The 21,272-nt window shown below is 32.9% G+C and overlaps 1 protein-coding gene across 4 annotated transcripts; it reads right to left on the minus strand.

Annotated features, from left to right (window-relative positions):
• Window positions 1-10,406: 10,406 nt before the first annotated feature.
• On the minus strand, window positions 10,407-20,924 carry LOC148607416 (uncharacterized). 4 transcript variants are annotated; one of them, XM_088546316.1, is made up of 8 exons: window positions 20,787-20,872; window positions 18,122-18,209; window positions 16,310-16,356; window positions 15,453-15,665; window positions 14,627-14,762; window positions 13,108-13,244; window positions 12,665-12,842; window positions 10,407-11,093 (listed from the first exon to the last, which is right to left on the minus strand). In XM_088546316.1, the coding sequence occupies exons 4-8, from the start codon at window positions 15,662-15,664 to the stop codon at window positions 10,503-10,505; spliced, it is 1,254 nt and encodes a 417-aa protein (XP_088402442.1). In that variant the 5' UTR covers window position 15,665; window positions 16,310-16,356; window positions 18,122-18,209; window positions 20,787-20,872; the 3' UTR covers window positions 10,407-10,502. The 4 variants fall into 4 exon arrangements, with proteins under 4 accessions (XP_088402442.1, XP_088402443.1, XP_088402440.1 ...); XM_088546317.1 differs by lacking the exon at window positions 16,310-16,356 and having other exon boundaries at window positions 12,665-12,761; window positions 20,787-20,875; XM_088546314.1 differs by lacking the exon at window positions 16,310-16,356 and having other exon boundaries at window positions 20,787-20,871.
• Window positions 20,925-21,272: the final 348 nt, after the last annotated feature.

Raw genomic sequence — 21,272 nt, forward strand, 5'->3', positions numbered from 1 at the left:
TTATTTAAACTATAATGATATATCACAATTTTTTTTTTCAACCGACACAAGGAACTCATTCTCAAACACAGATGTACATGTAAAGAATTAATACGTGCGGGAATCTCTCACCTCTTGTTTTACGGTAATATTCGACACAAATTACGGAAAGCTCGATACTCACCAAACTAACAGATGAATATGCTCGTTCGTAAACGATATAATTATGATCTTCTTGTCAAATCGTCAAGGATAGCTTTTTTGGTATATTGAATCGCTCCTAGAATATTTACATAGAAATCAAACACTATATTTAAAATCATTTTTTTTTTTGGCATGACATGGGCAGTATCGTTGTTGTATGATTTATGATATACAGGGATTCTGAACCTCGCATGGTAAGAATGGGGATTGATTTTATATACGATGGGGGGGGGTAACGTTTTGTAGGTTTAACTGGTCTGGACATGGTATGTTTTAATTAACTGCTAGTAGTACTGAGTTTCTTTATTTCTGTTGCTACAAGGGGCTCCGACGCAGATTTTAGGTGTGTTTAAATGTGTAATATTTTTTTTCCTCAGTGGCCAAAGTTTCAAAGATGGAGGGTTGTGGTCACGCCTAAGTACTTTAATCCCGCTGCATTTCTTGCGCCTGTCTCAATTCAGGAATTTCTGGCTTCTGTATGTCTTGTTTCGTTTTTACCTTTTGTTTATTTTTATGTTACTTGAGTATATATTTAGGGGCAACTCTATCGATGAACCTGTATATAATGATGTTTTTGAGCAAGCTACAGCTTACCCTGTGGTGTGAGGGTATCCTCGTCGTTCATTGAAGATCAATGGGTGGCTTTATCATCCTATTATGGTTGTTGTTCCTTTGACGTATTCACCAAACCTATTCCCGTTATAACAAATATCAAGAAAATAACAAGAAATATTTACTGACCATCCATTTTATTTCCAAAAAACATAAACGGTCAATGGTACATATTATATAGTTAAAATGTACGTTAGATATTACTCTTTGTTTTACATGATCGTGTCAAAACAGAAGAATGGACATCTATTGATCTGTCTAGAAAAGGTTTGAAATACAGTTTTACAGTGAAAGAGTAATCAAGGGAACCAAGGTTACCGCGGTAATCAAAAGAATGCAATCCAGGGACAAAGAAAGATATGGAAAACAGACATACACAACAAAGAACATAAAGTAACTAAAATAATACGTACAAAGTAACAAAAACAAATGAGCAACTCGGGCTCCACGTTTTTTGTCGTGTAAGTGACATTAGTGGTTTGTAGCTTTTATTATGGCTTGAATTGACTTATTTAAATTTCCACAGCTCACCGGCTTTTTTAGGAAAGTAATTTGCATTTCATGTACACATTCTTCAGCATGTCATTTCTGTATTTGTCGTTGACATTAAGAAGCAAAAAATATAGATTTGCAAATTTGAACCAATATAAAGTTGTAAATTTAAGAGACAGACTTTGAAGTTGATTGATTACGATTAATATTTCGTTACTTGCTTTCAGAACATGTCCTTGCAATTTGCCGGCACTTAAATGACAGCATGTTAAATGAGGCAATGGCAATAGTTCATTCATATGATTGATTTGGCTACATTATTTGTGTTGCACTAAGCAGATCTTCTCGGTGTTGGATTTGTCTTTCCGTTTCGATTTATATCCATTTGATTACTTCTTGTGTATTTCTTTTCTATATGCCCGGATTTAAGTGGCTAATGAGAAGCTAGCCCTAAATGCAAGTACAACGTAACGAAGTTATCACAAAAGTAGCTAAGAGAACCAAGATTCTAGTGGAAGTCAAAAGAATGTAATATTTATTGTTCAGACTTTTTTGAGTCAAGAACAGAAGAAGTTCCAAACGAATACAACACAACGACGGAGGACAGTTGAAGAAAGAAATACAGTAACCACAGACAGTTGAACTAAATTGGACAAAAAAAAACTAACATAGATATACCTCAGATTTATACTTAGGAATATAAAGAAATGGCATGAATATAAGCTATACAATAAAAAAAATATGATTTATTTCTTTTATTTGATAACACAGTATGTTACCCAAGCAAGTGGACTCATTCAGTACCTGAAAGAAGATGACCTTGAATGAACATACTTTTTAATTTAAAAAAACATAGGTCACTGAACTTGATTTCGAAATAATTGAGCCTTAAATAAATATTTTTTTTCAACAGTTTTTAGGGATTCTGTAGGTACTCTTCACTATTTTGCGTAATATATAAAAACAACTTGTAGATAAAACTACTTATAATAATTGTATAAAAAGAACAATTAACTGACATTCTTTCATATTTCAAAAGGAAAATTGGGAATCACCGACTCTTTTTCTTGAGATATTAAGAAACTAGAACTCTCATACATTTCTATAGAACAATCTCCTTCCAATTATCTCCTATTTGAAAAAAAATATTTTCCTAATCATCGCCGTTTAAAAAGGGCTTTTTACAGTTCATATTTGTAATTTTACCATACAAATTTTTAAGTAAAGAATTATTTAAAAATATTTTGAACATATTATTTTAAAATCAATTAAACTCTAGTACATTGTTATAAATTGAAAAAAACACACACACATATAAAGGAGGTGATGGAAAAGAATGCTTTGTGAAAAAGATATCATCCACCTTAAGTATGCAACAAAATATATATATATTGTTATTGACGTGATCTGTCATTTTACAGTAGAGGGTAAAAATCATTTTCTGTTTGATTGATAGAGAGACGCTGTGGATTCGCTGTTATATATAATTTTGAATTATGTCAAACAATAATACAATTTTAGCGGGTTTCTACGATTTCAAAGGTTAATGGCATATATGACACCTTAACTAGATGATTATTCATGTAAGTGATAAAGATATTCTGAAAAGAATTAACTATTTTACAAACAATACGTAGCAAGTTGAGGTAACTAATTGACCTTACTGAGAACACGATACAAAAAATATATTTATAGATTGAATATGGAATTATATAAAAACGTCTAAAATACTGAAAGTCTTGATGATTTCTTTATTCTGAAACTATTATTAGATAATGACTTGAACAATTGAATAATTGTTAAAATGGTATGGAAAAAAGAGCCGTATAAACATGTTTATATATACAAACTTACAAATACAGAGTTGGCAAAATTTTCAGCAGTTTTCTGCCCTAAACAATCGATACAGCGGCTGTGTACATACATTGATGCCTAATTCATCTCAAGAACGTATCCTGTCAACGCATGCGTGTGGAATAACATACCGAGTCGGGGTAGGTGAGTAGTTATATAGAAAGATTAAAATTGTATTTATACTGCAATCTCCCTATTTGCGCAAGTAAAATATATTGACTGTTTATTATAAGGCTTTAATATGGAAATGTCATATCATCGCTTTACATGTAAGCCACGCCCACTGCTTTCATGTTTACATGTCCGCCCGCTTTTTATGTAATTAAATACACAATGTGACACACTTACTAAATTCAGCCAAGCGTTGAAGCGAGGACACAATGGAACATCGTTTTGAGTCTAAAGCAAAATAATGTTGTAACTTGTTATTATTTGTTTACCACAATACATATCTTTGTTTTTATTGCAGTATAAATACAATAATAATGTCTTGACTTCACATAAAAGGAATAAAAGGATTCGGCAAGAAACAAGGTAACCGATCGGTGGAGCCTTGCAATTACCCCGCTCCTTTGTCTTCTTTTATTGTTTTATCTGTCAAAAGCTAGAGTTATGGGGCATATTAAAATGGATTTTTAAGTGGCACTTTCCAAGAGTTATTGTTCTTGATTTACTTTGATTTTGTAGCTTTTAATGTGATATGTCTGTATGGTTTTCTCAAAAGTACAGATCTGAATACAGACAATGCTATTGTGACTTGGAAATATAGCACCTGAAGACCGATAAAACAAGGTAACTGTGTTCTTGTTTGTAGAAACATCATCCAAGTTTATTATATGTTTTAGTGTATGACGTCGGCTGGTTTGCAATATGATTGCAGATAGGAACGGAACTATTTGAACTCAAATTCAATGCATCATTTGACTTTGTTACCTTTTAGAATGTGAAATACGCTGCGAGTCTGTGTTAAAAGGTAAACAATGATTCCATGAATACATACCTCATTTCCAGAATACGTCACTTCAGACTTGAACCATTTATGTTTTTAAGTATCTATATTACAAAATGATTACTCCCTGGTTTTAAATAATCAAGGTCATTCAAAATTTATGTACGGTTACAATTATTACCTCTTACCTTTCGTACTTATGAAATTTCGGCTTATAGTTCCCGCATTAGCATCCCTATTGCAGCGACATCATATGCTCATGCTCTTGCCACGTGACTTTTAACTAGTGTTTTTTTTATTTTCAACACAGACATTTGTTTTCCATATTTAATGCAATCATTATAGAGAATAAATTTTAGCATATGTTAGATAAGAAAATAAAACTTACAACTACATAGACCACAACTGCTTTTACAGTTTTCACCTCTAAATAGCCGGTATATACTTGTACAGATCACGCTGCCAAACTCATAACAATTACTTATTTTGTCTGTACACATATGTGGTGTTACTAACAATCTGCTTGGGAGATAATCAGAAAAAAAGGATTAATTGTAAAGGAATGATTGAAAACAATCTTTAATCATCAGGCTAGACGCCTTTAACAATGTTTTTTTTGTAACTTCTTTTGAAGGATGTTATAAGATCTTCCTTTATGAAAAAGAATCAATTACATCGAAATATTGAGTAAAATAGTATAGAATAAATGAAAGGAATCGAATACATTGATAGTGTATATTTGTCTCCTGTTTCAAGTCAAAGTTCACTCTCTAGCCATTAAACTTAAAACTTTTGACCAGCTCTTACTTTAAATTAGTCAATAAGACTCAAAATATATAAGGGAAAGATAAAACTAGTAATTATCTTGCGTATCTCATATCAGATACAACGTTAGGGAGTGTTGCATTACATAAGTTTTTGTTTACATCTATAAGAAAGCAGCCAATGCAGCCTACTTAATTACAATGATCAAGTCAGTTTATATACTTAATTAGTATACTTTGACATCTCACGTGAAGTAATTTATCTCGTTTAGCAGATATTTCATGCATTGCCAAAAAATTAATCTATACCGGACAGAACCCTATTTTGTACTATTCTGGCAAGCTGGCCCAGATCTTTTTTGCTACCTCAAAGAAACAAACATTTGTAGATAGGCGTGCCACACTCGAACATAAAATTTTGACTCGAAGCCAACGAGTCGATGTCATGTACTTGGTATGTCATTTACAATGCCAATCAACGAAAATTGTAATTGTTATGTATGTTTCTGAAGTATTACAAAACGAACCAAGAGGGTCACAGGAGCCATAATCGCTCACCTGATTAAATATTTGCCTGTCAACTCTTATTGTCTCACTGTTGTCGAACAATTTGACTCCATGAAGACTTTGGTAGGAATTATCATAAGGATCATTTCATCAATTGAAAGTTTCATTCTATCTATAATAATTTTCAAGATATTGGCCGAAAACTGCAAAAAAGAAAAAGTCATTTTTCACCTCTCAAGAGCAATAACTCTTACACGGAGTGGTCTGACAACTTTGATCCCACGGAGACTTTTGTAGGCCTTATAACAAGGATCATTTCAACAATTGAAAGATATTTGCTAAACCTAACGGTTTTGGAGATATATGCAAAAATCTGCTGTCTGATCCCTATATTCTATTCCATTCAGCACCTGCGTATTGACTGTTGCTCATTTGCTTTTGTTACTTAGTATGTATGATTTTAGTTACTTTATATTCTTTGTTGTGTATGTCTGTTTTCAATATCTGGTCTTTGTCCCTGGATTACATTCTTATGATTACCGCTATAGCCTTGGTTCTCTTGAATACTCTTTAGTAACGGCGGCAATGTTAAAAAATCCAAACGGTCATTTTATTTAGGATACCCTAAAAAAAAACAAAAATATCAACTTTCATTGAATTCTGTAGAGTACTTTCTGAGGAGAAGATCTTTGACAGTAGTAATAACACCAAAAACAGCAAAAAACGTCCAAAAAAGGCAATAACTCCAACATGGGTCAATATATTTTCACCAAAGTTTGGAAACAGATAGATCTCATCATGCTGAATGCTTTTATCCATGCCAAAATTTGGTTAAACCTAACGGTTTTGGAGATAAATGCAAAAATCTGCTGTCTGACCCCTATGATCTATTTGTATTAACAGCAGCAATGTTTTTAACCAATCAAAAATTAAAACGGTTATTTTGTATAGGATACTCTAAGGAACAATCGTTCCATCCAAAAGTTTCATCCAATTCCATCTAGTAGTTTCAGAGGAGAAGATATTTGAAGAAATTGTAAACGATGACGACGACGGACGCCAAGTGATGGCAGGTGAGCTAAAAATGAATTACATTAAAAAAAGGCATTATTTTCTACCGTTTCTTAATGATTTCAATATTCTAATATTATAGTATCAATGTATAGATTGATACTAGGAATATACCTACCACAAAATAGTATTTAATTCATTGTTTATAGTATTAAATGGAGAAAAATAGTAAACTAATTATGAACTTACACATGCTACATTCGCACATTCTGCAAAATTTTCTGCATTGATGTTCTCTGAAATATCCAAACAATGTGTATTCTTTTTTAGAGCGGCACTATAACATGACAAAGAGTAATCAAGGGAACCAAGATTCTAGCGGAAATCAAAAGAATGTAATCCATGGACAAAGACCAAACATTGGAAAACGACAATCACAACAAAATACACAATATAACTGAAATAATACACACAAAGAAACAAAAGTAAATGCGTAATTTAGAATCCACTGAAAACAAGGAGTATGGACCAGGTGCACCGGTAGGATGAGCGTCCTTCTAGAAACACCCGCCGAGTTGTTCATAAAAAGTCAAGTCCAGCGTAGACGAAAGAGGAAAGGAAAACTATGACACGTTGCACAAATCAGTTTTCATGGTGTAGATGGATACACAGTATCGATCCACGAGTTCATGATGACAACCATAAAACTTCTGAACTGAGGACTTCAGTCTAGCTTTGAAGCTACATAACACTGTTCCAGAAGCCTTATTTTAAGAAGTCTAGCGCTATACCAAAAGTCTTCATAGTTACAGCAAGCTCTCGCATAACGTGTGAGTAGTGATATGAAAACTCCATATGCAGATGCTGAAGGGTTGTTGCCATAGATGAAAGGAAAGTTGACAATTCTAAATGAAAAGTCATCACGTTTGTCGTAAAGTTTGGTCAATAGTTTTCCATTACCATTCATTTCTAAGTGTAGGTCAAGTTCGTTGGGGTAGATGTAATGTATCAAATCCCAAAACAAGAATTATTTAACGATAATGCGTTATCTATATAGCGGACACGAGATTAAAGAATCTAGATAAAGGATGTTCCTTCTTCTGGATCAGATCAGTTATAAAGTCAACCTCATAATAGTGAAGAAATATGTCAGCAATAGGTCTGTAATAAGTTTTTTATAAAGTATGAGGAATCTCTTCCAAAAACTACATTTTGTATCTAGGTGCAATATTTATTTTTTTTTTTTTGAGTCACAACGATGTATATTTTAGTAGGGATTTTAACTGAGTAATGGGAATAGAAAAATAAGAGTTGAAAAATCATAGGTTTTTATGCTATTGTATTATGATAATAATTTTGAATTGAAGGTTTCCAGAAGAATTTTTGAATTATTTGGGATCCACATTAAACTAATGCTACTACGTGAATAACAAGTGTCGTGGCAGGACTGGAAACCCTCTTTGACAGCTGTGAGTATAGAAGTTAAAAGTTTTGAAAAAGGTTTGGTAGTACATTTTGCATATCCAGCTATGTATCGTTGTTTGTATGGAGTCAAGGAATCCAGTACATAGACGGTATGTCACAAGCATCGTCTTTGGTAGATAAACCAAATGTTGATGGCGCATATTTAAGTTTTTCAAGATATACAACTATTTTGGGAAAGATGGATAAATGAAAACGTAATTACCTTAGTTCTCTGATAATGTCATGCATTTTTATCATTTAAAAAGGTTTAGTTTATCATTGCTTCATGTAAATAACTTCGTTTAAGACAACTTACGAACGATTATGTTGGACCATACTTTCTATGCCGATAATTAAAAAGGTGTTACAAATAAGGTATGAATATTACACCACTGTATCCAAGTACATTTATGAGTATTGTTCTTTTGTTATGTGGCTCTATGCGGGCCTCGGTGTCAAAAGAATAACCCCGCAGCAGCGCGAAGCATGTCGTAAACTGCGACTTAATACTGCTCAGAAGCCTGGCCGGCGGCTAGGGCACCCAGCCCACAGAGCAACTGGGTTGTGTGCCCCATGTTGTGAAATGGGGTAACCCTGGCATGCTACATGCTGGGGTCGTCAGGTCATAATATAAAAAACCTGATTGCAAATGATAGTTGTGCAACGTAATGGGAAAGATGCCACATTCCTCGCACGTTACAGAATCCTGCGATGGTACTCGATAAGAGTAGGAACCTTTTTCCGCCGTCGCACGAGGCTTAATTGGCCGACCCCACCCACCACTCCCTATTTCCAGTGGAAATCACAATTTCGTAGAGCCTTTTTTTCCTTATGTACCATCCAATTTTTCAATTCATCATTATGTCATGTTCATTTGATCATCCATTTTGTGTTCATCGTCTGAATATAGCTTAATATTACTGCTTGGGTGTTAAAAATCAATCAATAAATCAATCTTTTGGCATGTGTAAATGAAGAAAGAAAAGGTTTGAATAATCTACTGAAGCTGAATGTTAGAAGAGGTTACATATTAAGTTACTTTCCGACATTCAAAAATTTATTTTTAGTAAAAAAGAAAAAGAAAAAAAATAAAGAATACAAAAGCAGCTAGAATTACAAGTTTCCCATATCTTAGTATAATTTGATTTAGTTCTGTTTTACTCAGAATAGTTGATAGATAAGTGTTTGTTTAAATCAACTCGGTGTAGATCTGTTCATTCGGCACATTCTAAATATACAGGCTACTTAAAATTTTACTGTGTTAACTGAAGATATGGAAAAAAAGACGTAACACAAAATAAGTAAATGTAGTAGCAATATAATAAAAAATCAACAAGGTGAAACCTGATGCTCTGAAAGGGGAAGCAAATCCAACAACACCCGTAACATTAATAGGGAAACAAAGGGAACCGGGATTTGAACGTTTATCATAAATCAGACAAATGTATAACGACTAGACAGGGAACACAACATAAATAACATGAAGTATCCAAAATAACACGTACAACGAAACATAATTAGTAACCTGGACTCCACTTAGCATGGAGAGCAGTATAGTCTAGCAGTAATAATGCAGCTTACCGACACGAGTGACAACAAAAAAAACGAAGAAATTCACATTTGAGCGATATCATTGCACCAAACAGATAGAATCATAATTTAAATTAAGTAAATAAGAGGGAAATTGTGGGAAATTATCAGAAATAGACCAATTAAGTTCAGATCTATAAAAAATTCACAATAGAACATTGGCCATACAAACTATATTTATAACTAAAATGAATTTGGTGAATATGTCAAAGAGACAGCAATCCCACCGGAATGACAAAGGTGAGCGCAAATCCGTCACACCTCAGGTTATGCTGTACCTGGCCCCAAAATAACATTATACCCAAGTACAGAGAAATAGTTGCCTCTATATACTCTAGCAACATAAAAGTAAAATTACGACGGGGTTCAAGTACATTTGCATGATCATAACCGTCTTTTTTTAAATCTGGGTATTGTGGAAAAAATAGGACACAAATAAACACATTTTTGTTTTTTTTTTTTTGTTTTTTTTTGTGGTTTTTTTTTTTTATTAGGAGAAAAGTGTCCGTCAAAATGTTTTATCTGGATGTCAACTATTTTCACAACTGTTTTGAAGAAAGAATCTAATGCTTTCTTGTCTACTTTCTCACGCTTTATCCATGCCATAAAATGAGTCTTGGATGATGTTACAACATTTATTTCAATTGATAGTGGCCAACAGACTATACCAAAGACCTTTTTGAAGAAATATGTTCACCTCTCAGTCGCTAACGGCATTCAGATTACATGTAATGATATAGGAGCTGGGACCATAAATATATTTAGATTTATTGCAATTTCAGGATATTGGTGTATTTTCCGTAATGTTCACAAAGGGTACGCTAGAACATTTTATCTTGGATTTGATAGAACAGCAACAAATTCTGCGAAAACTAACAATTAACGTGTCGAGAATTTAATTTAAGATTTGAAAGTAGAATAGATATCGATGGGGGATTAATTACAGATATTACATCATATATATTTAACTGAAACTGAAATCGAAGGATTGTTCTTTTATTAATTTGTAATGCATAGTTTTCCTTCTACAAGGCAAGGAAACACACGATGAAAAATATTTTAATTTTATCCGATATTTAAACTGTCACAAAGGAGTCTTTACCTGTAATTTTGTACGAAATTGATTTGCTGTTCAAAAAGTCCGTTTTTACGATATTTCCCTGATTCCTCCATATTTTAGTCAAAACTAGGGGTATCTTTTGAATACAGGGTGTGAATTCCGAGAGTTCTTCAATGAGATAGATCCATCTATCGTATATATCTTTCTTTGAATCTTCCCTGACTATTTCTTTCGCTTGAGTTAGATCCGGAAGCCGGTTGGTACCATCTAGCACCGCTGCTATAAACTTAGCAGTGTTTTCTGCTGTTAGAAAAAAAGAACCATTACGAAGTACGCCCATAAAGAAAAGGTTTGGATAATCAATTGAAACCGAATATTTAAACAAGTTGCATACCATGTTATTTTCTGAAATTTCAACAATTGTTTGGGGTAAAAATGAATAATCATACAAATAGCCAGTACAATAAATAACGGAATCGATGAACAGTTCCTCTCCGTCTTCCAGAATTACTGCTGACTCGGTAAACTCTTTAAAACATGCGACCTTTTCTATAATGCTAGGTGGTAGTTTTGTCTCTAGACTTTTTCCCTTATGACACAAATAAACCTAAAATATGATAACAAATAATTTTATATGAAACATGTAAGGGCTAACACAAAAACAACTCTATATCAAGAATATCAGAAGTTGAATATAGCAAATAATAATGTAAAAACAAGTGAAGTATTTACAGTGTGTGTATAAATTCGTTCGATACGTTCCTGTCTTTCTGTATATATGTAGTCAAATTGTTGAAAAGGTTTTTTTTTTAACTTAAGTATCTTTATCGGATTATTTCTCACTTTGCAATTGTACTTGTGAATTAAATGTGAGAAAATAAAGTGATTTTTCTAACACGTTTGTCTGTTCATTTATTTATTCCACTTTGTTTTCATTATTACATGCAAACCACAATGTTTTAATCAGTTTATACTAAAATCAATTTTGCGCATTTGCAACTTTTTCACATTGCATTGCGTAACTTTTTTCATTTTCTTTCGTTTTTGGACCGAAATGTTAAACAAATAAATTGAAGACACAGATTTATGTATGAATACATGAATTGTCATTAAAATTTGTTGCGTGCACAGATTGAAAAAAGAACAAATGTATGATGAATTAAACAAAATACGAAATCGAGGACGGACAAAATTCATCTTGCGGCCACAATTCATTTACCTGATAAATGTTGTAGTAGGGACTTTTATTAAACCGGACGGAAATTGGAAAACTACAAAATGTTATGAAATAAGCACTTTTAAAAGCACAGCTGGGCATGCAAATCGTTTTCCATTTACAACGTTTCGCTTTTATAAACGGAAGTTATTTGTTTCTATATAATAACATTTTTTATTACCTTTTTCTAGGTTGGTGCAGAATTATAGGCGAATGTTTTGCTCTTCAGTTATCTAACTATATTTTTAGCGCCATCCAGAAGAAAACAATGCATGGTAACGCGAATACTCAATGTTTCAGAGAATTTTAGCATTCGAAGTCATGAAGTATAGCGGTAATGGCAGTAGTTCCAATTTGGACTTCGATAGTTTTGGTTTGAATAATTCTTGAATACAATAATACAATCAATGTTTTGGAATTAGATCCTCCTATATATTTGATTCAAACGGTGGAGATAACTAGACACCACCTTGACACAGCATATTGAAATTTCCAATATATATGTTTGGTATTTTGTATTGAAATTTATTTAAATGTCAGTCGCTGTAAGAATCAGGCAATCGGTGAAACATGGTATGAGAAAACCAATCATTTTGATAGTGTAATTTGATTATGTGTATCATCAGAGTCAAGAAAAACAGACAAGATTTTCCATATCATGCTGGACCATCGATTTTTTTTTTTAAATGCACTGAAAATGAACATTTCAGGAGCAGATAACTGTGTCAATAACCTCATTTTTCTTAGATTCTATTGAAATCTTTCTGCGTAAAGCTAATGATTTTGAGATCAAATAATGGTCTTTTCAAATAGAGAAAGTAACCTTGAGTGATATTGTATTGTCAGATCGGTGGGGTTTTGACATGCCTGTTTCTGATTTTTTCCCATTTTGCCTGATTCTTACAATCACTTAACTTAAGTACTAAACTTCGAGGTTTATTTATCTTTGATCTGTCATGTACCTGTTTAGCGTACTTATGGAGGTCAAAGCTGATATCAAGCCCAGAGTGACTTGCTCCTAGGATAGCGACGGTCTGTCCTCGATAAAACTCTGGTCGTCTGTAATAAAGGGAATGTTTCACTAATCCTTTGAATCTACCTTCCCCAGCTACTTTTGGATACTGTGGAATTCGGCAGTTTCTAAATGAAAGCAGAGAAAATCACCTAAAGAACATTTTATATCACTAAGGTTTGAATTTTAAAAATAATTAAGCATATCGTATTTTTTACTGATAATACAAAGTATTTAAATGGTGTTAGTTTTAATTTAAAATTCAGATGTTTTTCACTTAATTGTTAAATAACATTTGCAAATAAAGAGTAATTAAATAATTTAACGTCTTTCATTGATGTAAAATATTCTACATATATAATTTAACAATTACTAAGCAACCATTCAAATTACCCGTTGCTAACGACCACAGCATCAAATTCGTCTGTATGCTGATTATCCGGTTTTCTTATGTCCTTATATGTTATCAGCCATTTTGAACTTTTTGTAGATTGATTGTCCGGTTTTACTGACAAAACTTCTGTATTAAACTGTAAACCAGAAACGGACAAATAAATACATGAAAGGATATTACAAAATTACCGAACTGATAAATCTAAGCAGTAGTCATGAAGAAAGTCGGTATTGCCATAGCAATATCAGGGTTAGAAACAACCGCAATAGTTCTGACTTGGTAAAGGCATTTCCATAACGACAGATGGATGATATTATGTTTTATAGCGCGCTAAATCTCCCGAATCCACTATTTTCCGATATATTGGTACAAAAATGGGCATCATAAAATTGTCACCAGTCAAAATTAGTGAAATCATAAGTTAAAACAATACATGGAAAGAAATAACTGGAAGTAAATTGAACACAAATACAATAAAAATTGAGTAAATCAAATACAGACATGAGCTTCAAATATGTCTTGAACTTTGTATGGAAGAGGGACCAATTTCAAGATGAAGTAATTATCATGCAATTTAAAACGACAAAAATAATGTGTAGACATTATAAAAGTCCATCTGTCATAATCATAATATATTTTTTGTAATAAGATATAGATATTTTAGGCATTGTTTGAGACGCTTTTATTTATAACCTTGGTCAAAAAGCCTGTCTTTAGGGCAACGGTAGCATCTTAAGAAGTCAGATTAGTCGCTACTAGCTCTAACATACTTCAATAACTGAGAAATATTAACAATATATGCTGGCGAAACTGGCATATGTCTGTACAAAAAGGAACATTTGAAAAATGGAATCGTCTTGCCTGTCATATATTGTTGTACTGTGATGACTACTGCCGTCGATTTTGAGGTAATGGTCTAAAAATGGCGAGGAAGAAGCTGTGACAGTAATCTCTATTTCTAGTTTATGAATAAACGGAAGCCATTCTCCAAATTTCGGATTATAAATGGAGAGAACGTCTACAATGTGTCGATATATGAAATTAAAGGATGGAGCCTCTTTACTCTGTAACTTTTTTTGGCTTTTTCAAGACTTTGGACATATAAGTTATTGGCTTCCTTTTTATCGTTTGCTTATGTACCGAAAAAAAATCGCATCACACATCTTGCTGATGATTTTAGAACAATAGTTGAAAAAATATTTCATGGCCTAGATCATTTACTAACAGTTGTAGGACCTATTCCTGACAATTCTATTGCAGATTGATTTAATTCAGTTCTTGAACAATACAATTCTGACCAGAATAATTTTACATTTTACCTCTTGATTATTTCTCTGTTGTTAAATGTTAACAAGTTGTTTTCTCTTTTTCTTTTTTTCTTTTTTTTTCGTTATCACATGACAATTCCGTTAACTTTAACTCGGGTCATTACATGTAATCTTTCGAGTGACTGGTCAGTAATGATTATGCGTATGCATTTCAATCATGATTTAGGATATATATAGATAGAAATATTACCTTTATAAACTTCTTGATATCACAGGTATCTGCTACATTCTTTATATAAGCCAAAATTTCTCTATGTGATGGAAATGAAGGGTAATTTTTAGTAGGGAATCCCTCAAGCTCCATCAACTGTTTGGGTAAGTTGGTCCTATAATAATGTCAACTTATTAAATAGCAGTATTTTTAAGAATAAAGCAAATTCTGTAAAATGTGATACCCCTTGTTGTTTAGTTGCTTTATAGGTCTATATGATGAAATGTATACTTATTCATTCCAATCTGTCTTCTCTACGGAGATAATCTTCATAGAAAATCCAATAGTTTCTATTGTTTTTTAGTGTCATTGACAGAATTATCTTCCTTAATTTTGAATTCTACAGTACATTTTATATAATTTTTATCTCCTATGAAATTGGGTTATATGAAAAGCCAAATGTTACTTTCTGTTTACTATGACATTAAAAGCAAAATATCAAAAATCAAAATATGTAGGCTTTCCAACCATGAACCATATTTTGCATGAATCTTATCTGAAGTGCTACTGAAAACAAGGTTTCCATATTTGTATAGTGTCACGGTAATCTTAAAAAAAAACTAACTTATTATACAATGAATAACCCGCCGTATTTATACTGTAATATCAGTCGTGACTAATTATAATTTATTTCTTGAAGCTATACCCTACGGAATCAGTCATTTTATAATAGTTTGATTCAGTCGTCCCAAATGAATGCAAATTTCCAATTTCCAATGAAAATGAAACTGCTCTTTTAAAATCACGAAATCACGAAATTTTGAAAAATCACAAAAATTATGGACGTTATAAAAGTTTCTCCTACCTCATGTAATGATAAACGGGATTTACAATAGCTTGTCCGTAGTCACCTGATGATGTTTGATCTGTATATAACCAAATGCCTCCGATATCAAAGTTTCTCTCAAAAGCCGTAAGTTCATAACTACTATTGGTAGAAAGTCTTCTCAGCATACAAACACCATTTATTCCTACTCCGATTATTGCAACTCGTTTCTGTTTCTGAACAATCTCCATTCTAAGTTTAAAAATAATAAATATATATATAAGCTTGATATAAATAGTATCAAATAGATCTGCCAGCCCTAAAAATTGTCAGGCGTTCGAACAGATCTCAAAACGAACGTCAAGAAGAATATGAGACCTTCGCATTTATTTCCGTTTCACAAAAGTTCTCAATTTACATCCAGGTAAACTGTGGTTAACAGGCGTAAGATAGATCGGAGATTTTACAATACGAGTCTCAGGAAAAGAAACTCGAATGTATTACTACAAAGAATGTTTAGATGATTCATTTATATGTAATTAGTTTAGACAGTTTTATTCTTAAAGACGTATTCCCAAATAACTAATATTTATCATGTTTTCTTCAAATCCGAAATCTTTTTCTAGTAGAAGATAATAAACCAGTTTCCACCAAAATCGACGTAAATGGCGAATGTGGAGGTCGTCTTTTTCCAGGTGTTGTTTGTTTTTGGATGGACTAGCAATCGTTATTGTCTAAAATTCTTGACAATTGATTTGAGGTGAAAAAAAACAAGGTTTGGTCTTGTGTCTGACACGTGTCACAGTCAATGTGGTCATTCTTTTTTGTTAATATGCAATGATCAGAGCAATGTAATCTAATTAGCTATAAATGTTGACCTTTAGCTACTGGTTTACCTTAATCATATGGGATCTAACTATTCAAATGTGTTGTACAATTTCACCTAAAATCATTTAAAAACAACGAAAAAGCTGAAACATCAAATTTCTAAACATTCTTATACTTTTTGAAAAGGTACGTATTTTTTATTTGTCATATAAATGCAAATAAAATAAAAGTTGGATTTTAGGTTGTAAAATGGCTTAAATTAAGTTGAATTCAAACTAAAAATTTTACCATAATCAATATTGTTCACCGAAACATATTGGATGCATTTACAATATTAAAAAGTCGTTTTAAAAATTGACTTATATCCTATGCATGGTTCTTAGGCATCCTTGTACTTAATGTAATTTATGCATGATCATATTAAAAAAGTTGTTTTGAAACTTGACTAATGTCATGCATATGATTCTTAGGCATCATTGTACTTAACTTAAGTTATGCATGAGCATGGCCATGTATATCATAACTACTTATCGGATAGCTTCAATGTAATATTTGGGCATTTTAACATCAGTATTCTTTATTTCCTTTTTCGATTATATACAAAAGTACTAAATATATTAGTACATCAAATTTGATATGCTGTACACGTGTTTCAAGTAATTACATTTCATCAGTAACATTATACTAAAATCTAAAGGAAGATCTAAATCCAAAAATTAATTGTATGCACGAAGTATTAAAATCCAAAAATATCGAAATAGAATGTCAAATCCAGCACCAAGACATTTACAATGTTAATACAAGAAATGAAGCCTTGATGTTTCATGAATCTTACATTTTGAAATACTGCAAATTTCGATAAATGATACATGATATCACTCGTGATCAGAGGTCTGAAAACTGGGTTGGTGAATATCCTCGGGAATTTTTTGGTACATCAGCAGTCGTATCGACATAGTAAAGAGTAATCAAGGGAACCAAGGTTATAACGGTAATCAAAAGAATGTAATCCAGGGACAAAGACCAGACATGGAAAACAGACATACACAGCAAGGGTAAGCGTCCTCTGCTTTTCTAGAAATACCCACCGAGTTGCTCATCGAAAAAAGGAGGAAAGGAAAGAGTAATCAAGGGAACCAAGGTTATAGCGATAATCAAAAGAATGTAATCCAGGGACAAAGACCAGACATGGAAAACAGACATACACAACAAAGAACATAAAGTAACTAAAATCATACATACAAAGTAACAAAAGCAAATGAGCAACTCGGACTCCACTAAAAACTGGGAGCATGGACCAGGTGCACCGGTAGGGTAAGCGTCCTCTGAAAACTATAACACGTTGAACAAATCAGTTTTCATGGCGCAGATGGATACACCGTAACGATCCACGAGTTCATGATGACGGCCATAAAACTTTTGTAGTGATGACTTCAATCTTGTAGCAAAATAACCCTGCTCCAGAAGCCTATTTGTCTCGGCAAGCTCTGGCATAACGTATGATATAAACACTCCATACGCATGTGCTGAAGGGATGTTGCAACAGATGAAAGGAAAGTTGATAATTTTGTCGTAAAATTCGGTCAATAGTTTTCCCTTACCATCGATTTCTAACTGTAGGACAAGATATAAGGCTGACCTTACATTGTCTGTAGTATCCTTTATCTCAAGTTCTTTGGGGTAGATGCGAGGTATCAAATCCCCAAAATTAGCATTGTTTAAAGATAATACGTCATCTATATAGCGGAAACTGAGATTAAAGATCTAGCTAAACGATATTCTTTCTTTCGAATCAGGTCAGCTATAAAGTCAGGCTCATAAGAGTGAAGAAATGGGTCAGCAAGTAGAGGAACACAATTTGTTCCCATTGGAATACCCACCGTTCGTTGAAAAACACGTCCACCACACTGGACAAATATGTTGTCGATTAAAAATTCCAGCATTTTGTAAACATTTTCTTCTGTATAGCTAAGTATATGGAATAGAAGTATACAGTCTTGAAAAATCATAGGTTTGAATGCTAAAGTATGGTCTACATTTTGTGTTTCGTGAAAGAGCAATCAAGGGACCCAGTGTTATAGCGATAATCAATAGAATGTAATGGAGGGACAAAGACCAGACATGGAAAACAGACATACACAACAAAAAACATAGAGTAACTAAAATCATACATACAAAGTAACAAAAGTAAATGAGCAACTCGGACTCCACTAAAACCTGGGAGCATGGATCAGGTGCACCAGTAGAGTGATTGCGAATTTTGAATTTAAAAAAACAAGTTGACAGTTTAAAGGAGTAATCAAGGGAACCAAGGTTATAGCAGTAATCAAAAGAATGCAATCCAGGGACAAAGACCCGACATGGAAAACAGCAAATACACAACAAATAACATACAGTAACTAAAAAAGAGTAATCAAGGGAACCAAGGTTATAGCGGTAATCAAAAGAATGTAAACCAAGGACAAAGACCAGACATGGAAAACAGATATACACAACAAAGAACATAAAGTAACTAAAATTATACATACAAAGTAACAAAAGTAAATGAGCAACTCGGACTCCACTAAAAACTGGGAGCAAGGACCAGGTGCACCGGTAGGGTAAGCGTCCTCTGCTTTTCTAGAAACACCCGCCGAGTTGCTCATAAAAAGTCAAGTCCGGGGTAGACAAACGAAGAAAGGAAAACTATGACCCGTTGAATAAATCAGTTTTCAAGGCACTGATGGATACACCATAACGATCCACGAGTTCATGATGACGACCATAAAATTTCTGTAGTGATGACTTCAGTCTTGTAGCAACATAACCCTAAAATCATACATACAAAGTAACAAATGCAAATGAGTAACTCGAACTCCACTAAAAAATTATGAGATTTTGAATTAACATTAAATTTTTCATTTGAAATGTTGGTATTAAATTCTTGATGATCGATCGTGTACTTCTTTTAGTTTGTTTGTGCTGTTGGACTTTTCCTTTTTGTATCACCACCATAAGTTTGGCCACTCCATGGATTAATCCTCATTTGTTCCTTTTGCATTTCTTCTTTTTTTTCGGAAAGTTAAGTTATGTTTATGGTCGATTGCCACAGCACAGGATAAAAACAAATTAATAGAGTATCGACATTACACTACAGTAGAAAAAAACCCTGGTTGTTATTTTTTTTTAATTCTAACTGCCCTGTTCGGTACATTTTACAATCAATACGAAATTGTCGTAATCATTTGAATGTATTTTCTTCCCGGAAACAAATTAAGCGTTAAACTGTTAAGCAATGTTAACCCAGTATTCCTTCAAACATTTGACAACGTTTATATATACTATATACCTGACTTAGAAACACATAATACACAATGTATAAATGTATACACACACCTTTCAGGATAAAAAGAAATCAGATCAAAAAGATGTACAAACCGAAACCAAACTATATATACTAAATAAAAAAGTAAATGAACACTTTTAGTTTGTTTTCAGTTAAGATTTTATTTAAATTCATAGCAGAAAGTATCAAATTTGAGGCATGATAACAGGACAGAACTCAAATCTGATACGTTCTGCTATGAATTTAGATAAATGTAGATTGTATTCATTTTTGGAAAAAAATTATTTTTCTAGAATTGGCTTTTAACTTATTTTGATGAGTATATTTAACGTACTGAATATTAAGTTACAGTAATCGCAACTACAAATGATTGAATGTGATTTTGACTTGATAACGTTTCATAAATATTTAATGTAAATTGAGGACATTTAGGCCTAAATTTTCTTTTTGAATATGCAGGAATTTGATTTAAAAATAATTTATCAAAAGTAGGTCTGCAATCCAACTATATTTAATTACAGTGATAACCATACTATTGTATAAAAATAATTTAATATCAAAAGTTCTGAGACATTTACTTTTATTTGGAAAATTTATTAAAACAGGCATAATTTAATGTTTAAAAGCATTTGAAGGTCCGGGTGTCAAAAGAATAGGCCTGCAGCAGCGCTTAGTTTGTCGTAAAAGGCGACTAACTGGTGCTCAGAAACCTAGCCGGGGGCTAGGCGCTCTGCCCACAGAGCAACTGGGTTGTGTGCCACAGGTGGTGGAATGGGGTACCCCTGGCGTGTTACATGCTGGGGTTGTCAGGCTATGATACGGAAAATCTGACCGCAAACCATAGTGGTGCACCGTGTTGGGAAAGATGCCACATTCTTCGCACGTTAAAGAACCCTGCTGTGGTATTCGAAAGGAGTAGGAACCTTTGCGCTCCGCGACCCTATCCACCTTCCCTTATTTCCAGTGACGATCAAAATTTATTCCAATATCGTGTGTCCCATCCCATTTTTTATTTCATGTTCATTTTATCATCCATTTCATGCTCATCGCCTGAATATAGCTGAAATATTGCTGCTCGGGCGTTAAACCCCAACAATCAATCAATCATTAAATGAAAATAGAACGAGTATTTCATTGAACGAAAAGAAAGCATAAATATATAACATGACTAAGAAACACACACTATATGGTAGGTTTTATGGTAAATGATATATACATACCTTTACAGCAGAACATCAAATCAAATAGATGTAGAAACACGTTAACATTTTCAATAAGATGAGCTATGTTTTGATAATACGATGATAACCTTAATGTAACGTTTACGTGTGACGGAGTTCACGGCTACTAACTTAATAACATTTCATATGATGTCAATGACCTTAACCATGGTTTTATACATTGTATATGAATTTACATTCTTTAGATGTGAACTGTTTTACTAAAAAAAAGCGAATGGGAAAAACAAACAAAATATGAAGGCAAATATGTAATTGAATAGAAAATGTGTTTATTTCCTCATAACGCAACACTTTGTTTAAAATTTGTATATGTTATTAATTTCATTTTTTCCAGTAACAAGGTCCAAGGCCCAATTACTCTATTGCCCATACCACATAAAATAAGGGGTGAAGCCATTATCAGACAATGTATTTATAGAGGATTCGTGTGTTTCTTCCGTTTCTTTATTTTTCTATGACAGACAG

Source organism: Perna viridis, chromosome 9 (assembly GCF_037379345.1).
Source record: "Perna viridis isolate PV_CMFRI_1.1 ecotype Kerala chromosome 9, ASM3737934v1, whole genome shotgun sequence".
In the NCBI taxonomy this organism is placed as follows: domain Eukaryota; kingdom Metazoa; phylum Mollusca; class Bivalvia; order Mytilida; family Mytilidae; genus Perna; species Perna viridis.